The sequence below is a fragment of the Phalacrocorax aristotelis genome, chromosome 1 (assembly GCF_949628215.1).
Source record: "Phalacrocorax aristotelis chromosome 1, bGulAri2.1, whole genome shotgun sequence".
Classification (NCBI taxonomy): Eukaryota; Metazoa; Chordata; class Aves; order Suliformes; family Phalacrocoracidae; genus Phalacrocorax; species Phalacrocorax aristotelis.
Window position 1 is genome coordinate 102,223,480 of NC_134276.1, and position 22,583 is coordinate 102,246,062.

General features: G+C 39.4%; 1 protein-coding gene across 1 annotated transcript in view; it reads left to right on the plus strand.

Annotated features, from left to right (window-relative positions):
• Positions 1 to 1,040: 1,040 nt before the first annotated feature.
• Positions 1,041 to 22,583, plus strand: part of RCAN1 (regulator of calcineurin 1) — a 41,166-nt gene continuing 19,623 nt past the window's right edge. The window contains exon 1 of the mRNA XM_075100438.1: positions 1,041 to 1,373. Within this exon, the coding sequence (XP_074956539.1) occupies positions 1,134 to 1,373 (240 nt within the window). The 5' untranslated portion in view covers positions 1,041 to 1,133. The remainder of the gene's footprint in view (positions 1,374 to 22,583) is intronic.

Consider the following 22,583-nt stretch of genomic DNA (forward strand, 5'->3'; position numbering starts at 1 on the left):
AATGTCACATAACTTTATAAAAAACCTGCGACCTCTGAAGCTCACTTTTGTGTCTTCTCCTAGAAGGTGATGCTACGTAGACATATGTAAGAAAAGTGTTTGTCTAGGTTAGTTAGGTTGGACTAAACAAATAAGCACATTAGATAAATTTTATTCTTCTACATAGGAACGTCTGACACAAGCAGATCCTCGAGTGTAGCCAGGGAAGGTGCAATTGTCCTTTACAGCCTTTTGACACAGGGAAAAGAGGAAGGCTGTAAGAAAATGCATCTTTCAGGTCCAAAGTAAGTAGAAAAGGACAGAGACATGGCTTTACGTGCCCTCTTTCACAAATTTTAAAGTTAAAACATGTTTGGTCTTGGCCCAGAAAGAGGATACCTTTGAAAAAAGTACAAAGAAAGGGTAAAGATTAGTTTCATCATTCCCCAGCAAGAGGAGATACAACTGGCCAAACGCTGCTACAGCTTTTTTTTTTTTTCCTTTGGCTTCCTTTCTGTTGTTTGTTCAGTGAACTGTTTGCAGGACATTAAGGGCTGGTTGGCGTGTCCTTAAGGCAGATAAGAGAAACAGCATGTACACCGTGCTGACTTCGAAGTGTTTGAGTAAGGGTTTTTTTGTATTTGCTTGTTGCACAATATTCCCTGTTCTCTAAACCCAGACACATTGTTCTGTGCTCCAACCGTGCTGCAAAACACAGCTGTGCCATTGCAGCAGGCCTTGTCCTGTCACCTTGGCCCTGGGTCCCTGCAATTACCCCTGACGGACGGCCCCACTCACCCGTCGTGTGCCCAACCTCGGCGGCTCGCTCACCTCGCCCCCACCGCGCCCCGATCGCCCGGGCAGTGGCAGCTCGTGCCTCCCACGGGCGTGCCGCCGCCCCACGACCCAGGCGCTCCCTCGCACCCCGCTGCCCTCACTCAAGATGGCGGAAGCAGCGCCTAGCTCGGGCAGGCCACCTGTTGCTGCGGCGGCGGCTTCCTATTGGCTCACACGGCGCCGTGCGCCCTGCAGGCGGGGGGCGGGAAGGCGGCGGTTGAACCGGCGCGGGGGTTAAGGAAACAAAAAGGGCGGGGAGGAGCGGGGCGAAACCGCCGCCGGGCCCCGCCCCGCGGGGGCTCCGCTCGCCCCCGGCCATGGACAGTGGCGGCGGCGGGAGGGGCCCGGCGGGGCAGGAGGAGCCGTCGCTTCAGCAGCCGTTGCCGCCCGGGGAAGCGGAGGAGGAGGAGGTGTTGCTGCTGCTGCCGCCGCCCGAGACCGAGACGGCCTGGAGCTTCGCTGACGGCGAGATGGAAGCGGTGGCGCTGCGGGACCTGCCCACCGCCACCATCGCCTGCAACCTAGACCCGCGCGTCTTCCAGGATGGCCCGTGCCGGGTGAGCGCAGCGGGCAGGCCCGCCCCACGCCGGGAGACCGCCGGCAGGGCCGCGGGCCGGCTCCCTCTGCCGGCGAGGAACCGCCGCTCGCATCGGCCGGTTGCCGCCCGCCGGGGCCGGGACCGCCGGGGCCGCCTCAGGCTGCTAGTGTGGGGAGCGGCAGGGGCGGGTGTGTGTGTGAGACAGGGGTCGGCCCGCCTCCCCCCGCGTCTCCGTGGCCTCCCCCTCCCTCAGGAGGTGGCGGCGGGGGATGCCGGGGCTGTGGCTCTGCGTCCCCGCCCGCTCTCCTGACGCGAAGCGGGTGTCGGGGGGAGGCGCGGCGGCTCTGCCCCGGCCGGCCCCTCCGCGGGCGCCGTGTGGGTGGAAAGTCTCGTTCCTGATCCCCAGGCTCAGCCCGGCGGATCCGTTGACCTGAACCCGTAGGTCAGGACGAAGAGCTGCACAGGCCGGGGGCGGGGCGGGGAACCTGCCCTCGGCCGCCCCGTTCTGAGCGTTGCCGTTATGGTTTAGCGAGGACGGCAGCTTGCTGATGCAGCCGAAGGCGTTCGGCGAGAGAGGAGACGGAAGCCAGCGTTTGGAGACCTGAGAGCATGGCAGGCAGGGGTCCGGGTGGAGGCAGAAGCTGGCTGCCTACAGGCAGGCTAAAGGGAGCTGTTGGGTAGTGCCCGCAGGTCCGTAGCGCTTGTCAGAGTTGAGGATTGCTTTGATTAAAAAAAAAAAAGCTATCAGAGGAATACTGTAAACTGCAGCTCTAGGTGTAATGGATATAAATATTTCAGAATTGCTACTTGTGTTATCTGTGGCCTTCTTGATGAAGAGGGAATGAAAATCAATCTTAATCTTTCATCTTTCTTTTATTTGTCTCAGCCCAAGATTAAAGAATGAGTGAAGCTAACTTTTTTCTCTTGGCTTTTATAATTGGTTTTGCTATCAAGCTGTTATTTTCTAGTGACTTTGCTGCTGAAGGAGATGTTTAGTTTTTAAACAGATTGCGATTAAACAACATGGACTTTAAAAACTAGGGAATAAGTGTACTGTTTCAAAATCATATTAAAATAATTGCCTGTCTCTTTGTGGAAAAGCAACTTAGAGTTGTAGTAGTAGTAGTAGTCTGACAGCTCAACCCTGCTAATGGTTATAATGTATTAAAAATGAGCTGGAAATTGGAGATGCAGCTACATAGTATTCCAGTTAGTTTGTAAGGTTATACAACTTTTAATGGCACTACACTTACATATCACTTCAGACACCTGCAGGTGTGATGGGAATGACACCTTTACTGGGATTTACCGTATTTAATTCAAATTCACTCCAAAGTATGCTTAGGAAAACGTCTGTAATCAGTTGCATGTAGTAGTAATATTTTCTTAGGTGTATTCTTGTGATCTTGAAGTGCATGTTTTGAAACAGCAGTTAGATGGACAACAAGAGACACTCATAATTCCATCCAAGACCAGGAGGTATCTGAACATTTAAACCATTTTTCTGTCTGTTTTAATTCCAAAGAATCTCGGTCTCCAGACACTTAATTTAGATCAGGGCAAAGTCTTAGGTATCCTTAACACTAAAATTAAAAAATTGTTTTAACTACTTATTTATTTTTCTTGCCAAGAGCTGCAGCAGGGAGAAATGCAGATTGCTTTAACCTCAAATTAATTTGTTATTATTTAGCATCTCAGCATATACTGTGTTATCTTAACCATGGATGACAGCATGTACAGTTACTGCAGCATAGCTGTTGCTTTTAAAAATTAAATTCCGAAGGCAACGAATGGAAGGATTATCTTGAACTTGAATAATCATTTGTATCCAAGAGGGAAGAAGAATCTTTCTCAAAGTTTTATAAATAATGCAAAATAAAACAAAAAAAAATCTTGAGGTGCTTGGGACCTGGTGTTTTATAAAAGTGGTAGGTGTACACAGACTTTTAATAGATTGAAAAACAGCTTATACTTTTGCCAACTGAATCTCAGCCATCGAAATACATAATTAGCTTCAGCTAATACAGTTATAGACGTGACAAGAGCTAACTCTTCAAAGCTGGAAATGTACAACTGCTGTGTAGGAAAACCGCAAATTCATGGATTGGATACATTTTTAATGTGTTCTGTTGGCCAAATGTCAGGTAGTTGCAAAGAGAGAAAAGATGGGATGAGGCACTAAGGTTGGATCTCAGACTGTCTGGATGTGTGAAAGGTCTTTTCAGCATACTGCTGTTGGATGGTGTGAAAAGAACAAGGTTATATTGAAAGGGGGGAAAAGATTGCAGTCTTCCATGCATGGATGCATCCAGTTTTACCTTAGCACTTACTGATACTGGTGTCCAAGAAAATGAAGGTGTCTCGGTCTCGAGTGACAAGTTAGCATCTGAAAGTGATTGCAAAATAATTTCGAAAGGCCACACCTTGTTAGGAAGTTAATTTTGAGAAGATTCACTTAGTTTGCTACAGAGTGTATACAGAAAAATCTAAACCTGCTCTTATCAGTGTAGCAAGCAAATGGTTGTGTGGAACTCTGTTTCTGTGAAGGAATGAGTAAAGGTATTGTAAAATATAATGTCACCAGACACTAATTATTTTATGAATTCTGATGTGTGCAACGTATTTTCTTCCATTTTGTGAACTTCCTACTTTTTCCCGTGTATGTAACACTCCTAAAATACCTTGTCTACATAGCTAGTGGGTTTTTTCTCTTCAGCAGGCTCCTTAATAATCCTGGATTGCCCTATTTGAGGAGGGTTGATCCAATCAAAGGTGAGATAGGACAGCTAGGCGATGGCTAACAACTATTTCTATTTTGCCCTCCTCTTTCTCAAACAATGATTTGCCCTTGAAATGCTGGTTTTGTGTTCTTGCAATTCCTCTTCCTCTTTTTTGTCTTTTTTTTCCTCTTGTAGAGGTGTTGATGTCACAGCTGAGAAATCTGAATTTTTATTGGGTTTGTGATCAATCTCTTAAAAATAGACCATCCTATAGAGTAAGGTAATAGTTCTAGTAAATGACAGTTTGTTCTCTGCTTAATTCTCATAAGAAAGAATCTGACTTGCTTAAATACCTCCTGGCTAGTTTTTCAATGTCAATTCCAAAATCTTCCAGAGAACACTTAAATACACACTGAAGTTTTTCTACACAGTTAGAAGAGTACCTTTAGATTCTGCATCCTCTTTTGTTTTCAGTGAAGTTCAAGAAGTTATCTTAAATGAAAACCCTTTAAATGATCTTCAAGTTGACTAACTTGCAAAAGTGCTGTTCTGATTTCCTGAAATGTCTTCTACCTCTAACGCCCAGCTTTTTTGTAGTTTTAATATTGACTCTATGCTTGAGGAGTTGTAATTCCTACTTGGAGAAAAACAGTATTTCTTCATACAACACGCACATGAGTTTGTTCTATTGTAACTGTATTCCTGTGTACTCGTTTAAAAAAAAAAATGTCAGTAGCTAATTACCAGAGCCAGCAGTTATGCTTTTGCATATTTCCATCCTCCTCAACTGGTATTCAGTTTTTAAGAGCCTTTTTATGTCAGTAGAGGACACTCAGGGTTTTTTTTTATAGAACTTGTACTGTCAAATGGCAAGTCCAGTAGGTAATATGCCTGCTTGTATCTTGTAATCCTGAAGGGATGTGGCATACTTCACTGATGACTTTAAAGTTCTGAGTACAGCCACAGGGGGGCTAAATAACTTCATTTATGCCCTGGTAGACTTGCTAAGTAGGTTACCTAGGTCTGTTCTAACTGTCAGATTTCCATTTCTGCTTAATTGTAGACAAGTATCACTCATTTAATTTGTGAAGAGTAAAAGAGGAACATGAAGAGTATTGAGAAAGTATTCAACTTTGGGCTACTGAGAGAAAAATTGTTTCTTAGGGCTGAGAAGAAAGATTTTTCATGCAGATAATTTTCTGTAGAACAAGTTGAGTTCCTTAAATTACTTTTAGCAGATTAAGGTAATTATAGATAGTTTACTCTTGCAAGTTACTGCAAACTAATAAATGTAGCAGGAGGTTTCCTGTAATTAATGAAAACTTGCATTCATAGATAACTCTCGAAAGCAGGCTGTTATATTGTGATAATAGTTTTTCTCTGGAGTTTGCTAGGGAAAACTTCACTGGAAGCTGGATTTTTAAATAGACTTTGCTTGATTGCTTTTAAGTGCACTAGGAGTGAGCCAGTCTCCTGCAGTAAGTCTGTGTCCTCACATAACCTCCAGTGGCAAACAAAAGTAGAACTGGCTGTGAAACAGTGTCTATGATTATTTATTAAAAAAAAAAACCAAACAACCAGATTATAATTGTGCTTGAAGATAAGGCTTAAATAAGGACAGAAACCTCTGCAGTAGTATAACCAAGAAAAAAAGCAGTAACGGCAGGTGTATTGAATCTTGTTAATGATTATCATAGCTTTAAAATTCTACTCCTTCTTTAGCTTTATAAAGTTTCAGTATGGAGAAACTTGTTTGTGAACTCATCTGAAAAGAAAGCTGTTGTTAAATGAGCCATGCTTTTAGAAATTTTTAATTGACTTACAGCCTACTGGAATAATCATGAGACTGTGAATGTATTTTGTGTTTTTTAAGTACTTGGAGAATTACTTCTACTTTACAGGAGGTTTGTCAGATTTCTCAGGAGTATTCACAAAACTTTCTTTACAAAATAGTACTTGGGTTTTCTGGCAATCTTTTCCTGTCTCAGTCACATGCCTCATTAATCCTTTTACTTAAAGTTTGTTAATCCTCTTAGATCTCTTTTTTTTTTTTTAAAAAAGTAAATTTAAAAAAGGTGAGTGTTTCTATGTGTTTATATTTTTGACTACAGCTCTGTTGGTGGTGAAATGTTCCCTAATGGGAACATAAAACTTCCTTACGGGCGTCTGTATTTCCTGCTTATATTTTGAAGGTTTTCATTCTTCCTCTGCCAGGGTTTTTCCTCAAATCACTTTTTTTGCCACCATGTTCTTTCTGTACTATTGCTTTCCAAAAAAGCCCAGGGTTAAGACTGTTGTTCAAAATCATATCCCAATAACCTGTTTTTACACTGAACAGTAAAATGATTAAGGGTGATTTTAAAAAAAAATAAATCTTTTAATCTTCCATTATGAAGATTTTTGCAATAAAAATTCTGGAAGTGTTTAGCTCCTGTACTTTCAGATGATGCAGACTTATTTGCAGCTATTAACAGGTTAAGGCAGACTTTTGAGTGACTTGGAAGTCTGGAAGTCATGTAAATATAATGCTATGGTTGACATAATAATCTTTGACATTACAGTAGAACATAATACCATGCAAATGCAGTTTTGTGGCTCCTGGGACGCATTCAGTCTGTCAAGTGCACAAGCAGAACTTATTCGTATCCCTGCATCTGAGGACAAACATGAACTCTTGAGTCATTGGGATACCCAACTTCCTCAGCTGCTGAGGGTCTTTGGAAAAATCTTTTTTGTCTAAAATGATAGCATGCTTTATGAATAATGTGAAGGGTTCTAACACTTTATACTGTATATGGATTCTGTATGGAAACCTTAGTAATAGTTATGAAGAGGTAAAATATCCAGAGAGAGTGAAGTTAGAGTATTCCTCACTTTGAAAACAAGTGCTATATGCTTTATGGACTCAAAGTAAATAGAGATTTTAGTGCTTATAGTTTGCTTGGTGACGATGCTGTCCTGCTTTTTTGTCCATTCTTTCTATCCTGTTCCTTAATAAGAAAATAGAATTAAAATATGAATACTGTTCTACATATTATCAATTATTAAAATTATAGTCAATCTGTGTGTGCCTGTTTAGTTTAAGGATGGTGTCTTCAGTCTTCCCACTTGAGTAGCTTTTTTTTCTCCTGGGAGCCCAGAGTAGGTTTTCTAGTTGCTCTTTCCCAGTTCTCATGTGGGATGCTGAGAGGTGATTTGAATAAATTTAAAATTAAAAATTCAATAAAATTCAAACTACAAAGGTGATTTGAATAAGTTTTGAGCTGAATGCTCTATTTCAGCTGGAGTAGAAGGAATTGAAGAGACTACAGTATAAAATTTATTGGTCAAGCTCTACTTGACTGCTTTTTTTCATATACTTGGACTTTGAGGCATTGAATAGTGATTTAGGTGGCTTCCTTTAACTGTTGTCCATATGTTAGCTGTACTTTCACAAGAAGTATAACTAATACCATGAAACTATAGTAGAAAAGCTGATTTCACAAGGGAGGGAGGATTATTTTGATTTCTGTAGCTCTTTGTTGTGCTCAAGGCATTCCAGAGTGCTTCATAACCAGTTGAAGCCTTCATAAAATAACAGAGAACGCTCATGCTGCAGCTTTGAGTATATTATTATTGAGTGTTGTTATTAGGAGGTATTTGAGAGCAGGTTCAGGTTTCTATCACACTTGGACCCTCTGTAGGTCTCCTAGGTCAGGTGAAAATAGCAAAAATATCAAAAATCCTCTACTAGTTAAGTCTTAAGTGTGCTGATCATTCCATTCTTTGAACAAACAATGCAGATACGTTTATAAGTAGAAATAAAATGGAAATACATAATATTTATATAGTATGCCAAGGTAAGTCATACATATGTTGTAAAAATAAGAGTAAGCAACAGTCAAATCTATCATTGTTTAGAAACAATTTCAGTAATGCTGCATGTTTGTAAGATGGCTTAAAAATACCTAAAAATAAAAACATTGAATCATAGGTTGGAGATATTAACAAAAAATATTTCCATATGATTCAATGCTCTAATCATTAGCTCAAAGTCATGAAAAAAATATCATAGGCAAGATCTGTGCTACAACAAGATTAAGAGCTTTAATCTTCCTGGAGAATCAAATGGAAACTTGGAAGAACTTTGTCTGGTTGAAATAGCTGTGCTCTGGTCACAACAACAAGCCTAGTATACATTAGAATGCTACTGAATGCATTTCTTTGTATTCTACAGAATGTTACATGTGATATTAACTTGAAACTTATCTCAAACACCTCTCAATAACATAAGCATTAATAAAATAATTAAGAACAGGAATGACTGGGCTGTCCTATGCAGAGTAGATTTAAAATGATAAAAAAAACCCAGTCGTCTTGGCAGCAATCATACAGAAAGCTTAATTCTACAGGAGTTAGTTACTGAAATTGCTTATTTGGTTGGGCAAGTTTTAATAAGCAATGTTTATAAACTTATATTTATAAGTAATACTGGTCATTTATAAAGAATATGCTGTAGTGTCATAACAGAATGTCAGAAGAACTGAAAATAGAAAATGAGGAATGGTTATAAAAAGTTCATATATGGTACATTAAATAGAAATGACATAGTTTGGGTTTTGTTCTTACGTGTGTGAGATCATACTGGAGATCTGGATGTATGGTTTTATTTTTGTTGTTGTTTTTAATGGTATTCTAACAAAGATGCACGACCTTCCTCATCTGGGGTGTTAAGTTTTAATTGGTGTTGGTTTGGGTTTCTTCCTCTTGCTGTAAGTATGACCAGGTCCAAAGCACGGTTATATACTTCAAACTTTGTGCAATCCTTCTCAAGTCAGTGAGGAGAAATTAAGTTCTTGTTGTTACTGTTGCTATATCTTCTGCTAAATAATCAAAGAGCTGTTTTGACAGCAGTGTGGCAGGTAAAACTAAATGAGAAAGGAGTTGGTCAAGGTAGCTAATGTCTTCTATCTACTAGTTTATAAAAAAATGTAAGATAACTCAGAAGTCCTGCTTTTCAGTGAGTAAAGTCCCACAACCATGACATGGAGACTGTGGAGAGACTGTGGGTGGTTTTTTTGAGTTTGTTCCCCTCCCCCCTCCTCGGGTTGATAAAGTTGGTAGTAGAAGTATATGAGGGATGGACCCAACTGAGACTCTTGTAAGTGACTTAAGCACTTCACTTAGTCTGTGATGAGAGGCGTAAAAGCAACTAGGAATAACTTCATAATTAGTTACAGTTTTTTCCATTCAGATAGCCAGAACCTGCCCTTACCCTGCAAGGGTAACTGTATTTTTTTAAGTCAGAAGAGATCATTCATGCAGTATGAATTATTGTAACCTGGTACTTATGAAGGATTTTCAGACTTGCTTTTTTTTCTCTCCAACAAATTCTACCAAAAAAGTTTGAAGCACAAAGGATTGTAACTTCCATGAGAGAGGGGAGGTGTGGGAGCGAGCCACTCTGTGGAATTTTGTACTCACAGAATATGAGAATATGCTGGAAATACACTAGTGAAGCTGAAACGTTTGTTGTCTTCAATGAACCTGAAGTTGCGACTGAGGTCTAAACTATGCTTTTTTATTAATTTTTGTGTGTGCAATGCATAATTAAACTGTAGAAGTCATTGTCCTAGAATGTTTGGGAGTCCAGGAGCCTGATATTAAAAAAAGGGATGGGACTGATTCATGAGTAGTATCTGTCAAGCACAGCGATTAGGGTATAACCAGGATTAGGGTAGTGCCAGGATTAAATGGGAGAAGAGTCTATATATACACCTGGGTTTATATCTTCTGTCTTTTTCTCCAAGCGTTTGTTACTGCCCAAGTTAACTAGAGTACCTTTCTTCTTTTCATTAACTACGTTAATCATGTGAGTCGTTATTTATTACTGGTCCTACTCATAAAAGCAGAGCTATCAATACTCATAGTGTGTACGGTGGATTTCATTTGTTAAAATGTAACCTCATTGTCTTAAGATAAACTCTCCTGAATTATCGGAAAAATCTGCAAAGTGAAGAGAAGTTAATAGTTGGATTTGAATTGTTTTTCCCTTTTGAGGTTTTCTTTTTTGGAGTTATTTTGATGTTGGCTGACTTCCTGGAGGGAAAATGCACTCAGCTACTGAGCTGAGAGTACATTGCAAAACTAAAGACTTGGGTTTTAGTTACTCGTTGTACCTGAAGTACAAAAGGTATTTTGAAAATGCAACACACACACTCTATGAATACCATAATCTGTGAGAGACTATATATCTTCGATGCAACGGTGGTTTTAGGGGTGGTAAATGTGACCGAACTACCCTATTCTGAGAGTGAAGTAGAAGTGGGTTGAAACAACTGAGATTAGTTTTCCCTGCCTACATTCAGCCTCGCTGAAGGGTGTTTCTGACCAGATAAACTGAAGTCATTTGGCAGGCAATTGGCAAGAAGAATAAGGTGCTTTTGGCACTTCTCTCCTGGAAGCTATGTTGTAGTTGCCCTATAGAGAAACTGCAGAGAGCTTTCTTGAGGCACACGTAGAAACTGCCATAAATGTTTAATGCTTTAGTAAGTGTATGTCCAGTCTTTTAGCTGTAAATATGCTGGATTGCATATTTGCTTTGAGTGGAGATTATGGTGAGGATTGTTTGATAAATGGATTGATATATATGTGTGTGTGTACATATGTGTCTCTACAGGAAAAAAAAAGCTTGGTATCCTTAAAAAAAAAAAAATCAGACTTTGACTGTTAGATGCTGTATAGGCAAGTAAAACAAAATAACTTTTTTCTTTCATTGATGGAATACCATTCTGGAAGTTTCTGTGAAGGTTTAGGCCTGCCTTCAAAACAAGGGACTGTCTGGATGAAAAGGCCTCTTAGAAATCAGGATGCTTTCCAAATAAAAACTGGCTGAAAGGCATGGAGAATTGTTTCTTTTTTTCCTAGAGGTACAGTTTCCTTTCTCTGTAGAGATAGGAAGCCAGGGTAACTGAGCTGGTGAACTGCCAGAAGACACAAGCTGTATTGTTATGATAAATTGTTTTTTTATTTCCTGTTTTTGTAGGTGAAGAAGCTGTTCATAATTCATAAAGTTAAATAAAACATATTGGTCTTCTAGTGAAAATATGAGAAAGGGAGCCTGTAACCCAACAAATGTAGATAATACATGTTATGAAATGTGTTAGGAACAACTCCCATCTCTGGTATTTATTATAGAATTTTGATAATTATTCCGGGCTGGTGGCTTTGCTAGGAAGCTGCAGTGCTAATACATCCATTACTATAGAAAGCTGAGGCTAGTTTTAGTTTTGCTTTTTGTCTAAAAATGGGAAAATGTCTGTGTTGCAGACTAGTTTGCCCAGTTTAGGAAGGAGGATGAAATTAAATATGGGCAAAAGAAGAAAATATTATAAGAAATAAAATTTATATTTCTTGCAGGTTGTGACATTAGAGAGATTTTTTGTGTTTGTCTACCAGAACATACATACTTACGAAGTATTGTGGTGAAAGCTTATGTGTGTGGCTTGTGTAAGCAAGAGGGAATCAGTGGGAACTCATGAGTGGTATTTGTCCAGCTTCTGAGGTATGTGGACACTTCTTTGCAGATTGGATTTATTTTTTTATCAATTTCCTGTAGTTAGACTACTTGGCCCTTTGGCCATATCGCATCAAGCTGATAGCAAAGATCGGTTGGCTAATGGAAACAGTGATTAAGGGCTTGAATTTTCCTGAGGCTCCAGGGTGATAGTGAAACAGCTGCTGTTGCAGGCAGTGGAAAGTATGAATAACTCTTGCCTGGGGTTGTATAACCAAAAGAATAATCGGATCAGAGACTAGGTTAAATCATTGTGCCTTCTATTAAAAATGCTGTTAGCCCATGTGTTCACACCTCATTACAGCATATAGTTTAAGGACACTAAATAGAGCCTGCCTGTTAGGCATGAATAGATAAAGCCTTCCCATCAGGAGTCAGATATTTTTCTCCTGAGAAAGGAGTGGGGGAGAAGGTCATTTGCCTGAGAGGTGTATAATAACTGAACACATTTTTAAAGTTTTTTTCCTTTGGTATATGCCAAGCAAACTTCAAAAGCAATTTTAGTAACCTAGCCCATAGCAGATGAAGTGCAGTAATTCTTCACAGGAGATGATTTCAGGAGAGACTGTTCCGTAATTAACTACTTGAGATGCAGCTATGTTCCTTGTTTCTTAGTAAGTTGCCAGAATAAAACTCTGTTCTTACCAATATTAGACTGCAATGATGGAGTTTTCATGTCCTCTGCTGAAAAAAGTGAAAACTGAAAATTTCTGTAGGAAGAGCGGGGGAAGCAGAAGATTGGTGAAAACCAGAGTTCTGCATTTCATTCTATGTTAATTGAAGCATAAATTTGTAAACCATTGTGTTGAATATTCAAGAAGCTATAATGGTTTCAGGAGTTATTTTCTAATACTGGTCTCTTTTCCCCTTCAATCAAAACGAGGCATCTCCGATTAGGTCAGATGGTCATATGTCTATTTTTCTGGGGTTTTTTAATGCCAAGGTATTGCCACTAGCTGTTAAAATAATTCAGCCCTTGTGCTGCTATTGTGTGGTTGCTGCAATGTAAGTGTTAGTTACATAGGAAGTTTCACAAAGTCTGCAGACCGTTAGGCTATTTGATGGTTAAAAAGCTGTAATTGATTATATTGTAGTATGTTTGCGAAAACAGGTTATATAATTTATCACAGGATCTAGTTCTAGTATGTCACTATCTTAACATGCCTGAAAAACCTATGGTATATTAGACATTAACCTTACCAAAAATGCATATGATTTAGGATAAAATTCTGCTGTCCTGTGGCTCCTTTTATTATCTTTATTAGTATATTTTTAAAATGCTTTTGAAATTTCTAGGTATGCTTAATATGTTCTTAGAAGTACAATAACTAATTGTTCTTCTGCTACCCATCCAGAACATTCTTTAAAAATATTTTGAAACTATCTTCCATTCTTCCTTCCCTGACGCAAGTGGAAAATTTCATTCTTTAAAGTTCACAAAAATACCAGCCTGCTTCTGAACTACTACTGTGGTTTTCTAAAGACTCATGTGTTTGAGTATCTTCCCCCCCCCCGCCCTTGATTTTTGTTTTTCCCTTAGTCACAGAGAATGTATCAGAAGAGTGGTCAGAAATGAACACTGTAACTTTTACTTGCTTATGATAATATCTTTCATACTTAAGTTAAACAAATAGTGTTGTCATGCTGTAAAGAACTAGTCACTAAAAAAGCCCCAAAACATATGCCGTTTTCATACAGTTTAGTCCTTATCTTCCTTCTAACTTTGCGCTCCCTCAAGCAATAGTTTTGCCGTAATAGAGTTGCAGTTTTTAATGGTAGTAAATCATGAATTGCGGAAGTATTTTTCATTAAATTTCATCAGGATTACGGCTGTATCTTCACTCAGTATGACAGTTCATGTAGCTGTCGTAGCTGGAAAAACACCATAACATACATACATACACCATAACAATTTAGAAAAATATTTTGGGGGCAACTCATGCTTTACTTCTTAGAAGTGACAGCTAAAGGTCAAAAGAAAAAAAATTGCTAAAAAAGCCACGGTAATATCTAGGTTTAGTTTCACCTGTTACCCAGTTTAGCCTTTAAATGACAAAGATGGTTATTTTAGGTAAAATTTGGCACACATATGGAGACTGAATTTTAAATATAAGCTATACTAAGTGCACCAGAATGATAGCTGACAACATGCAGCAAAGCATATTTTTATGAGCAGAAGTGCCCCGAACTCCCACTTTGCTTTTAGAAAACAGAAGCAGCAGAACTGAGAGGAGGAGGTTACTCCTGTCGTGTGATGAGTGAAGCGTTGATGAGTTAGGCTACTGTGGAAGCATCCTGGCAACACGAGCCCAGCAGTCTTGGAAGAGGCTGTTCTTTCTGAGCAGCTGCTCTGCACTCTAGTGCCCTTATCATTAAGACAGGGACTGGCAGGGCTTTTGAAGGCTCTGAAGTGGGCTAAGTAGATAACAAGGGTGCAGCTGGATAGCTGCTATGGGTTGTGAGTTGCTTCTAATAGCACAGTTCACGGTTTCTAAGAAACACACCTTAGAATTGTCAGATTTTGCAGCATTCCGGCATTAGGTTATATGTATGCACGAGCTTGTCCAAGCGTTGTCAAACCTATCATCGCATTCTGGCGTGAATGAGCTGGCTTTGCGTGAGAGTGTTGCCCCTTTGTCTCTTGTTTGTGCCTTCCCTTCTGAAAATGCCAAGCATACATACTCTTAAAGCTGATGACAACTGAGATCTGTGCATGCTCAGTGGAAACAAAATTGAAATTGCCAGCTTCTTTCTTAGGAACTTTGAAGAGCTGCCTCCTAGATATTGTAAATGACAAGAAATTTTTAATACCTACTGTAATACCTACCATAGTAAACCTCTGACCCCACAGATGATGCAGTCCTAAAAGTGTTTGAAGCCTAAAAGGTATACAAAAGGTTTGCTAGTGAAAGTGAATTAACCAGTATAAAATTATGTATAGCTGCTTAATTCTTATGCAGAGCTATGAGTCCATTTTTTCCCCTCCATAATGCACAGAAGTTCAGGTGTTGCAGAATACCACATGAATTTTGAAGCTTTTATCTGTGAAAATGTAATGAACTAGCTTTTTATTTAATAGTGGACTTTCACTAAATTAAGAATATTTTAGTGACTTTGTTGTGGTAAATTCCCATAGAAGTCATAGTGCAGGAAGTAAGCAAAAACACTGAACAGTCAAGCCTGACTGTAATTTGCAATACAGGGGTGATGAAGAAGTCTTGTATGGCATAGCTGGGACCTGAATTGATGCTATTTAGAGAGTCCTTTGGTCTGGGAAACAGGTGATGACACTGGTGTCTATCTCTTTTGAGGGATGTTTCCTTCCCACAGTTAATCGGCTCTTAAAGTTATTTGTAGTACGTGCATTCTTCTAAATGCCATGGTAAGTAATGAAACAGAAGGCATGTAATGCTTTAAAAAGCAATGTCTAATATCACTTCCTAATAAATAACTTTTAAAAAATCCTAGATTATAGGAGAACCAGGTGGAGTGATAAGATTTAACTTCTGATCACTTTGAATGTAGAGGTTACTGAGATCTGTCTGTGCTGTCTTTGCTTCCATGTCTCCTCCTTATATTAAACCCAGTTTAAACTCATGCAGCGCAGTGTTTGGGACCTATAGTTCAACCATAATTATTAGAATGGCAGTTGCCCCATCATCTTGTTCTTAAAAATGGCTCAAGTACAAGCTTTAAGTGTGAGGTAAATGATCCTGTGAAAGCCAAATAACAGAACAAAAGCCAGCTGCAACATTTCAGTGCTTCAAGACTGCAATGCGATACAGCCACCTACAGATAAGCTATCTGCAGCTTGTGCTGAGGTAGTCCAAAAGCTGAGGTAGTGTCAGCAGAGGAGCCGAGGTGCTTTTTAGGGACCCTGTGCACCAGGGCAGCTCTCCGGCAGGAGAACCTGCTGCTTGTGGCGCTGAGGAGTTGGCACATTGCTGGGAACAGTTACGCTGAGAGGTGGTGTTAGCCTGGGAGGTCAGCTATGTTCTTTCTGAGCAGCTGGACATGTCTAATAGGAGTAAAGGCTAGGAAGACCGAGAAGTTAGCTGTGTTGGCAGTTCATGAGGGTTTGGGGGGAAATAGTAGTTGGATCTATAAACCTAAACACAGAGTGACCATAAGCATAGAAGTGCTGAAAAGTCTTAATGTGTCAGCCCAATCAGGTTGCCTTAAATCTTGAAGCAAATAATCTTATTTTTTTAATAGATTGGATATGGGACGCCAAAGTTTATTAGTGAACAGACAGATCTGATTGTATTTATTTTATAGAATGTTGGAGCCTCATCCATATCAGACGGAACAGGAATTACTGTAATTGCTACGTCCTGCAGTTGCATTTAATTACAGACAAAGCGGTGTGCAGTAGAGCAGTTTAAAAGATAATTGTACCTAGTTTAGCAGTGTGGGGTGGTTTGGTTGTTTTTTTTCCACGTCCCCTATAAGGAAGAACATACCCTGGAAAGTTTTGTTATTGCAAGCTGATTCATCTTTAATGTAACTGGTAGTTTCTGAGCCTCAAAACATGCAGCTGACTCTTTCTAGTAGTTGACAATGTAGCTTCTCGTGTTAATTCACAAGACCATGGTTTCTTAAGGGAACTGCTGGTAAGATTTCCCCACCCCCTTCTTTTTTCCAACACAATCTTTTCATGTATTTGTACCTTATTTTTTAATCTCTCTTCCCCTCCCTCCCCCCTGCTTGTTTTAAGTATCACTTTGTGCTGACTGTTCTGGTTAGTACTTTGCATTGCATATTGTCTTATTTGAAGACTAATTGTTTTGCATTTAAATCTGCAAAAACCCTCTGACATTTAGGCTGCATAATCTAGAACTGGAAATGCTTGTTGTAAGCTCTTTTTTGCTCTGCTTGGCAGGTTTGAAGTGTCAGCTAAACTTTCTGAGTTGGCTTTAGAAACAACCAAGGCAGTGCTTTCCTCAGAGGTTGTCAGAATCAAGTGCCTTTCAGAAGTGACCAGTCTGTGGTGTTTAAAAATACAATGTTTATGAACCTCTGCTAAAAGAGTATCTGTTAATCATGCACAAACTGTTTTTATGAAGCACACCTGAGCAGATTAGTGTGTTTTCCTCATAGCTGAACTTGTGAAATAAACCACTTCATCTCCAAGCTTTTTTACAGAAGTAGTTCAATCAAAACCTGATTCATCTGGAAAAAATTATAAGCCTTAACTCTTCACATGGGAAAGATGTCTTTATTTCTGTATTTACTCAAAGGCGAAGTATACAATAGTAGTCTTTCCTTTGACTAGGATGTTATTGTTGCGGTGACTTAATGAAGTTCCTCAGAAATACCTTGGAGAGTGGCATTAATAGCAAACAGACTAAGAATAGCTCAGGGCAGCGCCCTGAAGGGAGCTGTCTGCCTTTCTTCCTTGGCCAGAGAAAAACCTTCACGGCTGTATTTTCCAAAATGGGGTTTGGGGGACTATGAGAACAAGTAAACAAGAAATTTGAAAGCACTAGGGAAGCCTGAGAAATTACATCCATGTTTAATATCTCACTGAAATGTCTTTATTATTTAACTTTCACTGGGAAATAGGAACAATTTTATAACATTGAAAACCTATGTTGATAGCACCATTTTACTTAAATGTGTGATAACCTATGTTTCTAAAATTGGTAAAAATGAATAGAGCATAGGGTGTTGTAGACAGTTTAGGTGATTTCAAATGGGGGCTTAATGGAAGTCCAGCAGAAGTTGCCTGAAGCAAGGACTGTAAAGCTGTCATCAAAATGAAATTTGTAAGTCATATTCAAGTCATGAGAAATGTGACAGTCCTTTGTCAGATGTCTGGGAAGGGAGTAGTTGGGTAACCCATTCCCCTTTTAAGCAGGAAAAAATGGCTGGTGAGAGAAATCAACCTGTTACCCTTTGAATTGCACAGAGGCAGAGGCAGCAACCCAGATATAAATAATGTGAAACAATGTTACATGTAGTTTCACTCTATCCAGAGCTTATCTGCATAGTAAACAAAATTAAGTTCCCTTAAATTTCGTAATGAAAATGGGAGGAGATGAGGGTCCTGGGAACTACTTTGAAGACTCATTTGTTTAAGTAGTACCCTCCTGACGGGCACTTGATCAGACAGAGGGTAACCAGAACTTTAATCAAGTACTGAAGTCAGCCTCACTGATGTGTGCTGTGTTGAACTGACTTCACAAGGGATTTGAGAAAGCAGCTGGGCAGGTAGTTTCAGGGAACTTGTAATTATTTCACAGCCCCTCTATGTACACAAAATCTTTGTAGTGTTGTGACTTCCAGGAAAAGAACAAATTTTTAATAGAAGGTGCAAGTATTCAGAGAGGCTTTTCCTAAATTTCCTTAAAAAAAAGTAAGAAAATAAAATCCTGTTTCCTAGGGTATCTAAGGCTGAAGTTCCAGTAAATGGGGATATATTGGAAATGGAGTGAAAAATGTGCATACACTTTTAGGTTTTTTCATAATATTTTGGGGGGAAAATAGGCATTGAAAATAAGCATTTAAATTTCTTTTCAAAATGTTTGAACAAAATCAAGTTACACACCCACTTCCTCTTCTTTCCCAGTTTCTCAAGACTTTGGTCTTGGAGGATTTGGCAGAGAAGGCTTCCTCAGAGATGTTCCATTTAAGAGGCCAAGTGAATTTCTCACCTAAATCTTGAATCAGGCCAGTGTTTATAATTACCACTCTTATGTAAAGAAGCAAGAAGAATTGTTTGGAAACTCCAGTTCTGTTTGAGTGTGTCTATAGATTTGGGATTCAAGTGTATGTACTCAACTGTTCATTTTCTCTTCCCACATATACACTGATAGAGAATGTGTCCTGCTATTTAACACAGTAGCCCTTCCTGGATTAATGGAAAAGCCATTTGATCTGCTGACATCTGTTCTTTGAGGCTTCTTTTTGTGGGAACTGTTTGTATTTTCACTGAAGGCTGACAGCCCCTGGCTTTCAAGGTTGCCATAAAGTCAAAGTGTTGTAATCTGTCCTCATAGCCTTACCTTCAGTTGTATTAAACAAGCAACTCTGTATTTATTGATAGTTTTGGAGGTTTGTTGTATCATTTTGGCAGCAACATTCGAGCACTGTTGCTCCCTTCTAAGAGGAGCTTATAGATAAGGACTTGATCCTCCTTTTGTTTAGGGAAGAGGCAATGTTATGGCATTAAATTTAACTGGGAACAGAATCAAGACAAAATAGCCATGTGAGGATCAGGATGGACAAGAGACGATGAAATGGACTATTAAAGGACGTAGAGTCTAGTAACATGTCAAAGTAGAACTGTGTGTGATCCTGGAGTAACTTGTTTAGGAAAACAAGTGTGATCATGTTTATTATGATGGCAGTTATTTTGGGTATAGAAGTGCTTGAGTTAACAAAATCGTATTTGATAGAGTGAAATCACTAAAACTTACTGTTTGCTTTTAAAGAGAGAGTCTCAAATATTCACAATTAGAAACTAGACAATGAGAATATGCTACTTTACATACTGTGCAGACTTTGTGAATTGTTTTCCAGGAAAGTTGAATACAGCCATGAATCACTTATGGAAAACCCAGTGGAATGAATCAGTCAAAGAAATATTTGAGTGACCGCCCTTTGCCTTCTGCTATCAGGAAGTAGTGCAGCTTTCCATGATTTTGTACAAATCATGTGGCATAAATAAGAAAAGCTATATTAGAATAGCAAGCAATAACAGTTGTGGCTCTTTGACTTTCTCATAGCTTTCTAAAAATGCTTATTTTGAAATAAGTATGAAATTTAATATCAGATAAAACGTGTGGGTATTTTGGGGGAAATCTTCAAGTTTTTAAGATGCTCAGGGAACTTCTCTACTTTCTTCCCTGAACTTGCCTCTTCTACCTGTGTTTTCCTGATGGCATGAGTGAAAGGGGGTGTGTGTGCTGTTTTCACTCTCTCTTCTGAAACTGCTATTTGTCTTCTCCTTTGACAGTCAGGCTTTTACTCTCGGGGTAACTAAGCAAAGACAAAGACTGCACAATTGAAACAGCTCTGCAGTTCTGCAGCTGTACTCCAAGTTATGTATTTGGTAACGTAGGTACACCGCAGTATTGATTACTGTTGTTCAGAGAACTGGCACAAAATGGTATCCTCATAAGTAGTAAATAGGCCAAATATTTCTTTACTGGATGGTAATTAATATATCTCTTCATGTTATCAGTGTAATTATCAGCCAAGTTCTACAGTCTGTGTGTTGCACCCATGCAAATGCATCGAAGTGTGTGAACTTTAATGCGTTTTGCACTGGCAAGTGTGATCTGAACAGTGTTAATGATTGTGGCATTTACAAGACTAAAAGGGTATGTCAGAAACGCCAGAAAAAAGTGTGTGGGGTGAGGGAGTACAGCATTCAGTCTTTCTTGGAGCGAATCCTGCAGTAGTTTTTGTGACATGGGCTGTTGATCCAAAAGCCTAGCGTAGCTCTTGGTATTTCGAAGGGAGATGCTTGGACATACTGACATCCTTTCACAGATATGAAGCTGTAAGTATCGAATGACTGACAAGTCTCATTCTGTGCTGCTTCCTCTTCCTTGACAAGAGCTGGTTCTGCCAAAGATGATTGCACCCGGGTTTTTGTAGGGGGCTGCATAGGAAGTTGGTTTGTGTTTTGGTTTTTTGTTTGCTGTGGGACTTTTTTAGTGTGGTTTTAGGGGCTTTTGTCTTTTGTTTTGGGTTTCTTTTGTAAGCAGTAGCTTGTGTATGTATGTATTCTTGATTAGACCAGTTAGGTCTAGTGGAATAGGTTGCGTATTTTGTTATTTGGTAAGTGAAAGCTGCTGCATTCGCTTTCCCTGTTCAGCTGTCCTGAACTGTATCTTGCTAACTTACTGGCCTGTTTATGAAAGAAGGCAATGTAAAGGAATAGCACTTAGGCAACTTTAGCTTTGAATTTCTTTGGGAAGTGGATGAGTGCCTCATCTTCAGTTAATGCATCTGAAGAAATTTGTTGACAAGAAAGGGCTTTTAAAAGTTAATTCTTAGCCATACAAGATGCCACTGAGCTTAACACTCTCCTCCCCTGCTCTGTGTACAGAACGAAGCCTGAACCTATCACTCTGTCCATTTGGATTCTGTTTATCTACTCAATTTTCATCCACTTTACCGTGCCCCAGGTAGCCACTCATAACTTTCTGTCACTTCTGGTCTTTGCACTCTCATTCTTAAAACCAAAAGCATGCATTCTGTGCCAAATACACTTTTCAGATTCACATTGCTTGCTCAGTATGCATTTCAGCCTCTATGTGCAAGTTAGGAGGTGGTCCTTCTAAATTATCCTTAGCCCTCACTCATTCTTAACTTCTGTTCTGAGCTCTGGAAACTCCTGGAAAACCAAGACAATTTTTTTTTCATAAGGTAACTTCAGTGATTTTTATTTTTAAAATTTTATTATAGCATGTGGATGAAGTGAGCCCCTAAAGCTTGCAAATTTTTTGGGGCACTAAGCATATTTCACGCATTGTGGAACAAATGTCTGTCTTTGCATTTGTGTCCTTGGCTGTCATCTTCTACAAAGTTCTGAGTTTGTTCTTCTTTACATCCTGTGGCATGTGCTGATACTTGTTCTAGCTTGCCTGGAGGCCCACACAAGCTCCTTGGCTGGCTTCTGCCAAGCAAAATAGCTGACAACCGAGTTCTGTATGCTTCTTCCTTGGTCTTCCTACTCTGCCCAGTCCCTGATACTTTCACACAACTCTTTATCACAAATGCCATCCTTTAACCCTTTATCCTGCTATCATACTTGATTGAAACTTACTAAGAGGCTCAAGACAGTCCATTTTTTTGCCTGCTGTCTGATGACTTTGAGAAAACTCTCCCTGTCACTTTAAGAGACTTTTTTCTTCTGTGAATTTATAGTTGCATGAAGGAACTCTTTCAAAGTAAAACACAATACACAATGCCTTTTTTTCCAGATAATTTTTTAAAAGATTAAGTAATGTCCTGAGGAGATTATCCCTGAACGATGTCTGAACATAGGGTTATAGGCTCTTAGTAATCCTCTGAGTGAACATATAGTGTTCCTCAGACATTCCTGACCTTTTAAGATGCTATTTGCTAATGACTGTTTTCTGCTTTCCAGGTGAAAACAAACTTTATAGGCTTTCTAACATACTTCCTAGGTATACAGGGGCCGTAAATATTCTTTGCTCTGTTCTTGTGTTTTCCAAAGAGACACCAGCTACTCTGGACTGAATGCTTTGTAGTTCCCTAGTGCAGGATGACTTTGAGGTATAGATGAGCAGGAAGGAATTCTAGTGCTGATCAGGCTTTCGGGTGGCATTAAGTGAATTGGTAATAACCGAGTCTTGTGGTTGCTCGGTTCAGGTCAGCACCTTTGTTCCAAAATGTTACCTCTTGAACAAAGTAGAGGGGTTTCTTGGAGATTTTTCTGAAGAGGACTCTGTTCTTTCCTCAGCAGGCTTATTCATGATCAGTTTAAGATGCTGGTTTGCACAGGTGTTAGATTATTTGAATAGCCTCTGTTTGTATAGTCTGTCCATATGGATTGACAGTGTGCTATGCAGTTCTTACTTATTTGTTCTGATCTTGCCTCTTATTAAAAATATTTTTCTCAGTGAAACAGACTTAATTAAACAGAAGTTGTTGATCTCTTCTAAAATGCTCTCAGCATATAAAATCCTAAAATACCTTTTTTCCATAAGTCCATGATTCCATTTAGTCAGTGCAATTTTGCAAACTTCTGAATGCTAGTTTTTAGCACTTAGAAGTAATTTTTCCAGGTGGAATTGTGTTCTTAATATGAATAGAAAAATAGTTGCCAGTAAATATACTGTATGAAAACTGTTTAATTTTTTCTTCCAAATTACTCGAATTAGGGCAAAATTGCGATCCATTTACTATGGATCATTTGAGTAAATTCCTGCAGCCGTGGAAATATGTTGAAAAAACACTTTAAATTTTGGAATAT